General features: G+C 41.0%; 1 protein-coding gene across 4 annotated transcripts in view; it reads right to left on the bottom strand.

Moving 5' to 3' along the window:
* Window positions 1–12612, bottom strand: part of LOC145454575 (galectin-6-like) — a 29644-nt gene extending 17032 nt beyond the window's left edge. For 2 of the 4 annotated variants that reach the window (XM_080332567.1, XM_080332568.1), the window contains exons 1-3: window positions 11969–12610; window positions 10136–10212; window positions 1614–1821 (exon numbers count right to left, since the gene is read on the bottom strand). In XM_080332567.1, the coding sequence (XP_080188693.1) occupies window positions 1614–1821; window positions 10136–10212; window positions 11969–11995 (312 nt within the window). In that variant the 5' untranslated portion in view covers window positions 11996–12610. Of the gene's footprint in view, window positions 1–1613; window positions 1822–10135; window positions 10213–11968 lie in introns of all 4 variants that reach the window. The other 2 variants (XM_080332569.1, XM_080332566.1) reach the window with 2 other exon arrangements.
* Between the last annotated feature and the right edge of the window lie 954 nt (window positions 12613–13566).

The following is a 13566-nucleotide window of genomic DNA, read 5'->3' as shown; positions in this document are numbered from 1 at the left end:
GTAGCCCAGGGGTGGCCAACCTGCTGTCGTGGAAATGAAATTTGCGCGGCCGTCAACACGTAATTCAATTAGTATGTACTGGCGGTCGTCGATTTTGGTGCGTATAATAAGCCGATATGAAAACGTATATTAGTCCGGAGTTCACCGGTTATGGGCAAGGACAGTTTAATATGGATATTTGGCGTCTAATATGCCCTGCCCAGGAATGCGGCCGTGAATTGCAAAAAGGTTGGCCATCTCTGTTCTAGCCCATAGTCGATACATTAAATACGAATAGGACGTTATATATTGTTCCTATATCTATTTGCGGCATATACACCACTGTACTCCAAAAATGCTTAGCGAACGTAAATCGGGAAATGCACCATAGTGCTGCCAAAATCGCTGTTTTAATCTGCAAACAATTGCCGCGATGCGAGCTACTCAACCCGAAGCCAGAAACCGCAAGAGACAATTGCTGATTGGCTGCGCGATTTCGCGTTTGTAATCATCATTATTGTCTGCTTGAAACCTCATATTCGAGAGTTGTCGTGTGCTACTTGCCAGAGTGCGTGGTGTATTTCGTTACTCACACGGCTCATTGCGCGTTAATAACATTTACGCAACTCCAAATTCTCAGCGACGTAAATTCTGATTTTTGTTCGATGCATTCCGTCGGACGGACGGATGGTCCGTCGTACCGTTTTAAGATTCCATTTAATAAGGGCAATGAGGGCAGGGCCGGTATTATAACGTCACACAAATGGTTTAACGCTGTACGTGCACGCGGCATGTAGTAAAGTGCGTTTTAGTGCGACGATGACGTCATCGATAGGGAACAATTTTGACGTCACAAGACTTCGCCACCTCGTAACTACCAGTCGCGTGCCAGGTATTGGACCACTCTGAAATATCGCGCCAGGCATTGGTTTGAATAAGAACTTGAAATTTGTACACCAACCGAGTTTGTTAAGGAATGGTATATACGGATGTCAACTGAATTCAAGACATTGATTTAGAATCGGATATATCAATCCTATACTTCGGTGACAAGACTTGAATTGAGGAATGCCAAATCACCAGAGGGGGACAATAAAACAGTTGAAGTATTCATGCGGGTTATCGTATAACTACATGACTTGGGCCTACACTATACTTTTACTTCAACAATGTTTGAAGCTTACCTTTTATGTTTTACATTTTGTCAAGTAGAAAGTAGTATTTGGATATTTTAGCATCACTTTCACGGAAGAAATTCCAATGGCAACTGGGCGATGCAAAAAAGTCTGCGACTATACTCGTCCCAATCTACTTCTTTAAAATTACTTATTTGAGTACGTCATTTGCTGGTTGGTGAAGCAGTTTTAGCGTGAGATGAGAATCACTACTTCTACTTGGAACTGAATAGAAATTGACGACATTAGTGCTACTTGAGATAGTTCTACATGTGGGAAACATTTGACGACAATGCGGTTTATTTTTTTACGTGGGTCGTTGAGAAATTCACAGTGCTGAGAAAATGAATCCAATGACTGATAGACTGCGAAACGAAAACGCAAATTAGTGGATGTGTAGGGCTTACTTCAATTCTACAGCAACAATAACATTGTCGAAAACCTGTAGTATTTACAAACCTTGAATTGATGTTCCTGGCACAAAATAACCATCTCGAAGTGTTCCCCAAGGCTAAATGGAAACGACGAAATCCGCCTTTCTTCAACACCCCATCGCCCTTTACTATAAGTATTCCTGACGATGATCTTTTCTGGGGAAAATCTCGGATTGAAATGGAGAGCGATGTCTGCGTCGGCTTCCAGACCTGCTTTTAGGTTGATGTGAAATCTGTACAACGATGAAAAAGCCGCAATGGTAAACGATATGCCTGGCAATTGGCATATACAGGAACATTTCGTCAATAGCTTTGCATTCAGGGAGCGCGATGCTGATTGACAATTGCCGAAGTTTGACATTCATTACGAGATGCAGTGGTGTTTAGAAAATCTTCTTCCAAATTTTATTGGCATAGTGATTAAATCGTTAGGTTGAATAGAGCAGGGCTCTTCAACCGGGGCATACCACTCGGACATGGTGTACTGGGATGTACCAGATCCGTAATGCTACGTTACATTTACAATACAAGCTATCACAATAAATACGCAGGTTTATGCTTCATAACAGGTTGACCGGATGTGCAATATCGTACAATGTTTATATCAACTGTACGCCGGTGGTAAATTACATTCCTCTTGTGATGTCATAAGCGAATGTCTCTCCTGATTTACAGATGTGGTCAGTAACGAAGTACTTCTACTTTTTCGAAGTACTCAAGTACTTTTCCTCTACTTCTGGTACTTACTCAAGTAGGTCCTATTTTCGCTACTTCTACTTCGTAATATTTTGTGATCTACTCACTTACTTTTCGCTACTTTCAGTTTGTCAAGTAGAAGTAGTTTAATCCTCCAATCAGGAAGATAGCCTGAGGAATTTCGGGGCTGTTTCACGGAGTCTCAACATTTAATTTTCATAAAAGTTGAGTAAAGCCCAGAAGTTTCATCGCGCTTCGCGCACTGTAGATATGGAGTAATCAGTATGATTTCGCGAAAGTATCGGTGAATATAATTTAGGTAGCGGGTCGCGTGGTTCCCTTCACACCGCATTGTCACCCATATGAAATATTTCATCCCAGTATATATGGCTTTCATAACGTTTCAAACTGATGTTTCGCAATCTAGTATTTACTTATCATATTGTATTCTAGCAGTCCATGGCATGTCCTAATCTGGAAAAGTGGACTCTGACTTTTTATATTTTTAGACCTGTTTTAGCATACCACCTTCGAAACTTTCCGGACTAAAGACATGAAATAAATTTTCCGCTTTTAGAAGTAGTAATTCACTTTCACTTTCACTTTCAATCCCCAGTATCATACTTTGAGTTCTAATCAGTATCAGTTCTTTTGTCTTGATAACATACATGTTGAAGTATAAAAGCAAGTGTGGTAATGTCTTTAATTTCCGGAAACAAAGCTACACAATGCGGCATTTTTACGATCCACCATTTTTTTATTACCGTTTACTAATCGCGCAAAGTGTTTACACCAGGGGTGTCAAACATACGGCCCGCCAAGCCATTTCATCCGGCTCGCGGACCAATTATCAGTTGACATATATATATTTATATTATCCATCACACTTGTAACAAATGTTGAGAGTATTTGTAGGAATTTCTTCCATTAAAATGCCTCAAGACAGCAAATGTAGAGCATGTCCATGTCCTTAGACCACGTTATTACCACTGGACTGTTGTTTTGTGGTTTCTTGTTAGTTACCACCGGGAAAAAGTCGGTGATTTTATCGCCCGATTTCGAGAAGGCATTATGGGTCCACACTAAGTTCAGAGTTATACGGAAAAATGAAACCAAGAACGTAGTTATTCACAGAAGCGAAAACACCAATGCACAGCCGTTAATAAGCAGTTTACGTGTAAAATATAGCGGTTATACAAAAATACAATGCAAATATCCGTGGTTGCACTGCCGTGTCACTACTTACTCAAAATGTGCCCGGCCTCCAGACAAACCCGAATCGCCATTGTTTGCGATTAAAGGTGTTGTTACTTGCTGGAATAAAACCCCCATGATCCGTGGTACAATGCAATATACTATTATCTGTATATAAACTTGATAATAATGTATTCAAGTGGAAAGATAGGGCATGATTTGGGAATCAGTTGACTGGTGTGGCCCGCCAGCGATCTGCAGGTTTGAATCCTCTGGTTTACACCGTATCCGATGCAACTTCTCCGTATTGCTCTTCGACTAAACTACGGGCCTTATAATATGGGGAGAACGTGATACGATGATATTTTCTAAAACGTGCTGTTCGAGTAAACAGAGGATTAGTATCGCATTTCCATATCAATACTATCATTTTCATCCCATAATGCGAACGAATGCTCATTGCTCATGTTGTCAAAAATTGGATACCTCCTGGTATGCATCAACATCAACGTGCATCTAGCTCTGCACCTTTCGCATGGCTCAATTTGCAGCCCTTGACAATCCATGTGAACGAATTACGATCGTTTTCCCAACTACTTACTTACTTGAGTAGATTTATAGTCAGTCAGCAATTCTACTTCTACTTCACGTAGTTTAAGGTTGCTTATGGAAGAAGTACTTCTGCCCGTACTTGAGTAGATTATTTCGTCGTTACTTCTACTTGAGTAGCTTTCTTGACTACTTTGACCACCTCTGCTTAACAGTGGGTAATGGACTTACTGGTTTCTTTTCGAGTGGCACATATGGTAGAGTAGAGCTCAACTTGCGATATCTATCTATAATGATTCTCGATAAAATTACCGAGATAGCTCGGACATTTTGCATTGGTACTTCCTGCGAGATGCATATAAATAGCGCAGCGAACATAATTGCAAAGGCGTGGCCTGGAGGTCTCTGGGGTCGAGTTTGAGAACCACTGTCTTGGATGGTGGTCCGGTAACCTCGAGTCGGGGTGGTTTATGATATATTTTTACTGTACCAACAATCCTGGTGGGAGGTAAAGAAATAGAAATATGTAACAAAGTGAATAATAAAACCGGAAGATGAATCATCTTTCATCATTAATTTAGAGCCCAAAATTTTCGAATACCCTTCATCAGCTCTACCGGTTAATCTGATCGCGTGGACTAAGAATGGATAAATATTTGATGGTAATATGTGAAACTACCCCTATAATATCGACGAAATTCATTCATAAGGTTGAAAATATTACCTGAATCCCAATAACTGTTCTCAACATTTATACCCGCGATTTTTTGTGGTAAACCTGCGGGGACGTGCAGCTTCTGCAACTAGCAGCTTTTATGCGCACGGTATATGTCAAGAATTAAGGGCCAGGTCACAAGGGTCACAAGGTCTCTTCGCCGCGCAGAGTTACCGATAGCCAATTTAACATGAGTATTCGTCGTACAGATGGGCCATGACGTTTATATGTAATCGAAATGCGACTAACTAAAGGTTGAACAGTATGAACACCCCTGAATTAGGCTAATGGAGTATGGGTGGGTATTTGTGATGTATGGTGCTTAGCTGCTAAGGCTTTGTGCACCAGAACCGTGTTTACTGCTTATTCCTTAAATCCCTTGTTATATGTCTCTTCCGGTCAATATAACAAAGTCGATTAACGGTTGAATCGTTCTCTGATTAACTATGAAAGAAAATACTGTGTAAGGTGTTCGATACTTTTGTGCGTCTATGCTCAGATGGGTCCGTTCTACGGAATATTTACCGTTTCCGGCACATCACATTCCGCACAGAGTCCACTTTCGTGTAATCCGAGTTTGTGCAGGTGTTTGTTTAGCCTGCAATGACCGGTGTACAATCGGGTCAAGATCGAGTTCTCTCTTCGGCTCCGATGGGTTTGCTTATGAAAAGTTACTTGAAGCGACTCCATCTCCTGATTGCCGAGTTCGTTCATTTGTTGAGTGGCATTACGTCGTATGTCCCTGTAATATTCTGCTACGATGGCTTGACATTCTTTTACTGTAAGTGGGACCATGTTTGGATGATCGACGGGTTCCCTGGATGCTTCCTTTGCCAATTTATCGGCGGTTATGGCGGTATCCAAACAAACGTGACTGTTGATCCTCTTGTCGATAAGTGGATGGTTTGTAAGTGAATGTTCCTGATTAAGCCATTGTCATTAGATCGGTTGTCGATTGCTTTTATTGAGCTACTACTGTCCGAGAAAATTGCTAATCGTATGTTAGGTTCGCAATTGTTACAAGACCAGGCTAGACTGTCTCTGATAGCCGTCAGCTCCGCCGTAAATATACTCACGAGTCTGTTCAGTGATTTTTTATACGAAAATTCAAAACTGGGTACATAGAATGCTGATCCACACCCGGCCTCAGTTTTCGAGCCGTCTGCATAAATAGAAGGGATGGTGTGAACCTCAAAAAAGGTTCAGGTTCGTGTGAACGTGAACCTTTTTGAAAGGTTCTGTGTGAACGCGAACGTGAACCTCATGACGTCACGGGACGTCATATTGCTAATTCCAACCCTACATTTCAGTGATGTGATAGCCTATGACAATGTAAACTTCGACAAACGTCGCCAAATGTATCAACAGGAGCAATAAAATCATATAATAATCCCATAAAATCAATATCTTTCGTCGCTTTGCCGACAATTTCGACGAGGACTTGCAAGGGAATATAAGCTTACGACTTAACGGTCTAGGCGAGACCAGACAATACATTCGGCGTCTGAGTATTGCTATGTTGATATTGCGAAGAGCGTAAAACGGGTTTCTATACTTGCTGCCGATATTGCCCCATTAACAAGTTATAGAGCAGTAGTCAACACCCCAATGGCAAGGATTTTTTTATGATACAATAAACACATGAAATCAAGATTGACCCCATACGCCAGCTTAGATTTTTTTTACGTCAGACAACGACATCAATTTCCTTGATAGGTTGAATAAGCATCATTCGCTGAGTACCTACCTACATGTGGCGTATTTAGCTCTTGATCTTGTGTGGTTGTGGGTCAAGCTCACATCAGAGAGTCACTAAATATTCACAAACGGAAAGCTGGATATTTCGAGCAAACTTATGTTTCAAAGCAAGTAGAATTTTTGAGATTTTCAAGGTGCATGGCCGTTTAGTGTTGATTTTTGTTATGCTGCCAGCTGTGGCCCGCAGTTGAAATGCAATAGATTTCAACCTAAGATGTTATAATGAAGTGATAATTGTAATATATGAAAAAGGTTCACGGTGCAGAACCTACCAAGGTTCGTTTGTGAACATGAACCTCTAAATTTCAGAGGTTCGCAGACAGAACGCGAACGTGAACCTCACGTTCACACCATCCCTAATAAATAGTACAATAGTTTTTGTATCGCTCTACTATTACTTCCCTGCATTTGATATTCGTAGCTTGGGGATTATTGAGTTCGTGGAATTTCATTTTAAGATCAAGGTCACAAGTGCTATTTACCGACGTCCAAGGAGGAATTTGTGAATATTGTATACATTCTATTGCTATGTCCTCTAAGCATCCAACCTTTGAAACCATATTAAAGGTTTGAAATCGTATAGAGTCTGGAAATATTTCATGCCAAGAGTCCTGGATGGCCGAAGTACAGGGGTGATCTCTTTGTGATCTTATGATACACCGGTAATTTTCACACGCCTGTTTGTAACACATTTCTACGGGCGGCTCGTTGCAAAGAAATTGTAGCGCATGTATCGGAGTGCTCCTCATTGCTCCGCTGCAGAGTCTCAACGCGTTATTTTGTAGCGTCTGAAGTCCTTTGGAGACATATTTCGGTGAAGCGAAATATGCTTCGATGCCATATTCGATGATCGAGCGTATCAGTGCCCTATACAGTATTAACATGCATTCTTTGGAGGCCCCCCATGTAGTTCCACTCAAACAACGGAGAATATTCATCCTGGATGTGCATTTTTTGACCACAGATTGTAGATTGGGTTTATATGATAGTCTCGAATCAAATATTATGCCCGGATATGCATATTCTTTTAGGAAGGGTATGGGATCATTTCCAGACAAAATCTCAAGGGTAGGTAACTTGCGACGTCTCGTGAACAAAATGGCGGCAGATTTGGCGCTATTTATCTTCATGCCCCATTTCAAGCACCAATTTGTGATCGCCGTGAGAGTCGTCTGTGTATCATTGCGGACCGTGTCGATGTTTAGCCCGGACTCGTAAAAACAAATGTCATCAGCGTATATGTTAAGTTTTGAGGCGATTTTGTCAGGAAGGTCATTCATCATCACGGCGAATAGTAATGGCGAGAGAATGCTACCCTGGGCAATTCCATTGTCAGTATGGAAGATTTCGGACAGGGTTGTACCCACGCGCGCTCGAAATGTTCTCTGTTTCAGGAATGTGTGTATCCATCTTATGGCATTTCCTGAGATACCCATTTTGTGCATTTTAAATAAGATAGCTCCTTGCCACGCCATGTCGTAGGCTTTCTCCAAATCGAGGAAGACCGATATAGTGTATCTCTTATTTACGATAGCTTTGTAGACTTCGTCGTGTAGCGATAAGATGCAGTCTCCTCCATACCTTCGAGACGCTCGTTGTTCTGTTCAATGAGCTAGAAAGATTCCCAGTATGATTTCTTTGCTGTTATGACAGTCTTCTTCGCCATCGCCCGCCGGCGCTTAAAGTTTACCACATCGTCTACTTGGAAGTTCCGTTTCATCTTAAGAAAGGCTGCGCGTTTGAGACGCACAGCCTTTGCACACTCTGCGTACCATGGGACGCTTGGTTTGTTCGATGGTTTTGTTATGGGAATAGTAGCTTTCGCGGCTCGAGTGAGAGCTTGAGTGAATTCCTCTGGCGATAGAGGCTCTGTTTCGCCTCTACTTTTCGATTGTATATGGTGTTCACTCATCTGTCTGAATTTTTTCCAGTTCGCATTCCGCAAAGACCAGGTTTCAAGATGCACATCGTTTACATGAATTTTGTGATCAATTCGACTCCAAATCACGTAGTGATCGCTTCCAAAAAGATTTTCGGTGACGTGGCTAGTGCATCTATTTGCGATCTCGTTTGAAGTGATTGTTAAATCCAACAGTGACGCCCGGCCGCGGTTGGGGAACGACAAATCGATTCTAGTTGGAGCTGTGGTGTTCAGCACTACCATGTCTTTGCTATCGATAATATGCCCCATGTGTCTTCCACAGGTATTCATCGCGCTACTACCCCATAAAGGATGATGCGCGTTGAAATCTCCCAGCATTACGAATTTCGCTATGCATCTACTGAAACATCGTTGCAGCAGTGACCTTGAGAGTTATTTATTAGGAGGGATGTACACGTTCATTATTGTAAGGCCTTGAATTGATATGATCTGGGACTCGATTGGCTGTACACTTTCTGTTGCCATTTCTAAAAATGGGATTCGCGACTTGATAAACATGCATAGGCTAATTGAGTATGGAATCGGTGTATTATGTGGTCAGAGGTGTAGGCCACTAGTTTTGAGTAAACGTTAAAAGGGTGTACCACGATGAAAAAGGTTGAAGAGCACTGGCATAGAGAATTCCGACTTGAAATTTCAACCATTTCATAAAGTAGTAGCTAAGTCAGTGGTTCTCAACCTTTTTGTCTTCGCGAACCCCTTTTGGATTCTCACGGACCCTCGCGGACCCCGAGAAGTTTTAGTTCAAATTTAGTTCGTGTAATCTGATGCGAATGATAATTGCAGGCTAGTGATAAATAGCAACAAAATGGAATTTCTTGAACGTAACATCATACTATTAATGTAAAAATTAGGTTGAATTTGATTATGTCAAAGCGAATTTCGCAACTGCATTTCTTGAAATACGTGGTCGTTTTCTAAAAATCCACGCCTTCGATTTGATATGAACGAGTGCCGTAAAATCCATTTCCACCACCTGGCGAATGTAATAACAACGCTAACGACTAACGTTGCGCTAACGCTACCGACGGCACATTTGGGTATGATCGACAAATATATTACACCAATATTGACAAATTTTCTTTCAATGAACATATAACGTCAAGCCTGGTCATTTCAATCTAGCAGCTAATCTCTAAGTTATTATGAAAAATGGTTATGCACATCACTGGAGAAAATGGATTTTTGTAAAGATTACGAAGTCGCCGTGATTGACCTTACTAATCAAACATTTTTATTTTCTCCACAATCCCCCAAAAAACATCTCTAAACAGCAAAATATTTGTAGCAGTAGGCTATTGGCAATTTAGCGATTGAAATGAGTCGCTGCACAGTTTCATCTCAGACGGCCATTCTGTTGATGTGAGTTTTTTAGTCTTACTAGTAATGAAGCGAAACTGCTTTGTGATTTCCTTAATGTAAAAAGTTACAAATTCGTTTCCAATCATTTTGCAAATTTAGAGGTCTCGTGGACCCCGGTTGAGAACCACTGAGCTAAGTAGCACCAAGCGTAGGTTGGTTCAGGGATTTATCTTATTAATGACTTTATTACTCCGGTAACGTATTTGGACGTAGACGACAGTGTCTGGATTAACATTGACATCACTTGGCACCATGCGTTCACACAGAACCTTAAATAAAGGTTCGTGTGAACCCGAACCTTTTAGTGGTTCGCCCCATCACTACTACTTACTCTGATCCAGTTGGTTTGCCTTGCAAGTGCATCATGAGTCCTGGTTGCATCGCAAGTCCCATAGTGAACGGAATTACCTGGAAATACGTACGGATAATAGAATCAGGTGTAAGAACAATAAAAATACAATGATATGGTCTATAATAGCGTAAATAGCTCGACTCGAGTCATTTCCTTTGACTCGGTTCATTACGATTGCAATAAGCTTATTTGATACATTTAATTTGTAATTTTTCCACCATGATGTGTGTTGCCAAATAGCCAGTTCCAAATGAAATGTTGGACGTTGGAACCTTAATTGTTGGTATGCCTTTAACAAATCAAAACCCTGTGTTAAATAATAAGCGCTTGCTCCCCGGCTTCACCCCGTTATAGTCATATCTGGTCAACTTGTTAAAAAGTTTGCATATCCCCTTGCTAAACTACTGTTAAAAGGGAGTTAAAATCGTAGCTAAAACATAAATTGCGACTAACTTCGTTAGCGCGGTAATTCCTAGCCATTTTTGCATCGTGCTCTCTTTAGGCGTTATCTGGAACCATTGATCGCTCTGCGAATCACATTTAATGAAACAAAACTCGCAATTGCAAATTGGTTCTGAGTGCGATCAGTTTATCTCACAGTCATAAACAAATTTTAGATTGGTTAGATTTGTATAAAACTTTCCAGGAAATATAAGGATTAGAGTTTGAATTTCAAAAAAAAAAACTACGAGTCGGTCCCCACGCAATGAATATACGGTGTGTAGACTATAAAATCAGCTATTATTACTCAGAATTCCTTAGCAATTGTGCTGACCAACTCGTCACGAATCTCATGATCCCTCCTCGAGGGAGGAGGGGGGTTGCGATCCACCGGTTTAGCCGTTCAAGTTTTGCCGCCCTACTGCGGAGCATTAATGGAAACAAACTAAATAATTTTTAGAGAATAATTTACAAATTTGGTAAATTTGAAATGCGGTTGAAACCACTGCAATAACCACGATACCTGGTATAATAATGTGTGTCAATGTACAATGTGTGTCTTGAGTGAACGAAAATACTAGTACCTCTGAATATGAATATATTATTAGACATTAGATGCAGGGCTTCGGTACCTTTGAGTTTGTCGCAGACTCATCTTGACCATGCAGTTACTTAATTTTTAAATGACGCTTCCGAAATCACGCAGATATTCAGCTCAAACACAATGCAAAGCATTTTCTGGTGTCACGCTGGCTCAATCACTTGAATCATTTCAGAGGTTAAACTTGGAGTCCATTTATTTTTGTACATGTCCGATTGCCCGGCCTCTAATTATTTATATGTAGAGGGCGGTAGGCCTAGAATGAGTCGCGACCAATGTTCCCACTAAGCTGCGCACGTGCGAAATGCGCAGTGCTGACGCAGTCTCTGCGCACAGAACATATATAAGTTGCGCACAAAAAATCCGAAGTGATGGCCCTTTTTTTAGTCGATACGCACTGTTGTTCCAGGCTCTGCGCAGTGAGTTGGTGAGTGTGCACTGTGCAGTGTGCAGTGCATGTGCGCAGACTCGTCAGAAATTAGAGGGAAGATTGATCGTGACCCAATATACCCGTAATTCATTACAAATTACAATTCAAGGACGTGAACAGCACCACGCAAAAGAAATGAAATAGTGTTGTTATGAAAACAAGTTATTTGCAAATCACGAGATACCTATAGCCAAACTTATATCATAGTGAAGTCCTCTGACAATCATAGGCCTACAATTACGTGCCTCAAAACTCATTTTAAACGAGCACAATCAGCAAGAGATAGATATTTATTTCGTCAACCACGAAATAGAGGAGGCAATAGATAGTTTACACTCACCGGGTTATAGATGGGAGGAGTGGTCATATTTGCGATTCGGGAAGACTGCAAACGTAGCCTATTTCTGTAAAACGCTTAACTAACTTAGGCTACGCGTAAGTGATCGAACGCTCCGAACAGTCAACCTCGTGCTTCACAGGATAACAGGAAATAATTCCAGCCACGATGGCAACGAAACTGAGCTCTCGCAGAATAGCCCTTGATAAATTGCGTATAGTAGGTCGGTCGATCTGTCTAGACACGACTGAAGTCATCCAAGGTCAAAGCGTTGCTGCAGCTAGTCAATGCATTACCCGTAAGATTAGGCTAACATTATGTATATATGGTTGAGTCTTGAATTGTATGACAGTACAAATGTAATCCACGGAGCCTTTATCCTAATATGGCATATTCTGATCTTGCTTAAACTTCCTCATTTTGCTATGCTATGAAGTGTGACGTCACCTAGATGAATGCAGATTGCAGAATCGCAAGCGTTCGGTGCGCTCAGGCTCAGTTTCGCCTTTCCTGCTATTGATCGGACAAGTTATATCATAGCTTTATCTTTTCGCAAAGACTAGCCTGTTTCACGTTTAATAAATATGAGCAAGAGACGATTACAAATCTTCGCATTACGAGCTCGTCTGGATTCCAGACTGGATCATGAATAATACAGTAGGCTATAGCGACGATGCTCAAAACGTGCGCGCCGTCGTACGAGTTATTCAGTGATATCTAGCTAGAACTAGATATCCCTGGTGTATTGATAGGACAAGGCATGGTATGGGGAATTTCCGTTCTACATACCCGCCTCAATCGTTTCATTCCGTATAGTTACAATTTTCAATACCGTAGTAACATATTCTTCCATGCCATATTTGGCACTTTTTCAATACTTTCGCAGTTGCCCAACCTCTCAGATAATATTATAGATTTGAAGTGTGCAAATTATCCGGCGGGTATATTCAAATTGTTTTGGATGAAATTAATTAAATTAAATTAAATTACACAGCCCTGATGCACCAATGATAGGCTATCCCCAATTTCTTTATGTAATTGCGATGTAGTTTCCCTATATGACCATCGAAGACGGAACATAAAATATATACAATTATACACACACATACGGGATTATTCTGGAATCACAACAGACGCTCAGCATGACATGTATATCTACTAGTGTGGTAAAACGCACTGCTAGCAGTAACAGGAAATCGAAAATGTCCTCCCTTTTGGAAATTCGTCCTCCTGTACTTGTACAGCTTTGACAGCTAGGCTAATGGACAGGGTCAACCGAATATCGCCAGAAATGACGTGAAATACGTGATGCGCGGACGTTCGAGCTGGTCATCCGGATTCAGGGAGTCGAGTCAGAATGATGATCGACCTTTTTCCTAGTCAACACAACAAAATTTCCAGTAAATATTACAAAATCAGCTGATTTCAATTTCGATAAACTAACTTTTATGATTGGATAAAAGAGATCTCCTCTCCCGATTCCTAAATATGGTAACCCTGGTAGCAACATCATCTACAAAATTACACAAAAAAAATGTAGGCTAGGCTATTATTGTTCCATATCTTAGAATATTGCCACAACCATTAGTGAAGTTACGATA

Source organism: Botryllus schlosseri, chromosome 13, assembly GCF_051294905.1.
Source record: "Botryllus schlosseri isolate E-star chromosome 13, Bs_hap1, whole genome shotgun sequence".
NCBI lineage: Eukaryota > Metazoa > Chordata > Ascidiacea > Stolidobranchia > Styelidae > Botryllus > Botryllus schlosseri.
This window is presented reverse-complemented; position numbering and strand designations above follow the sequence as displayed.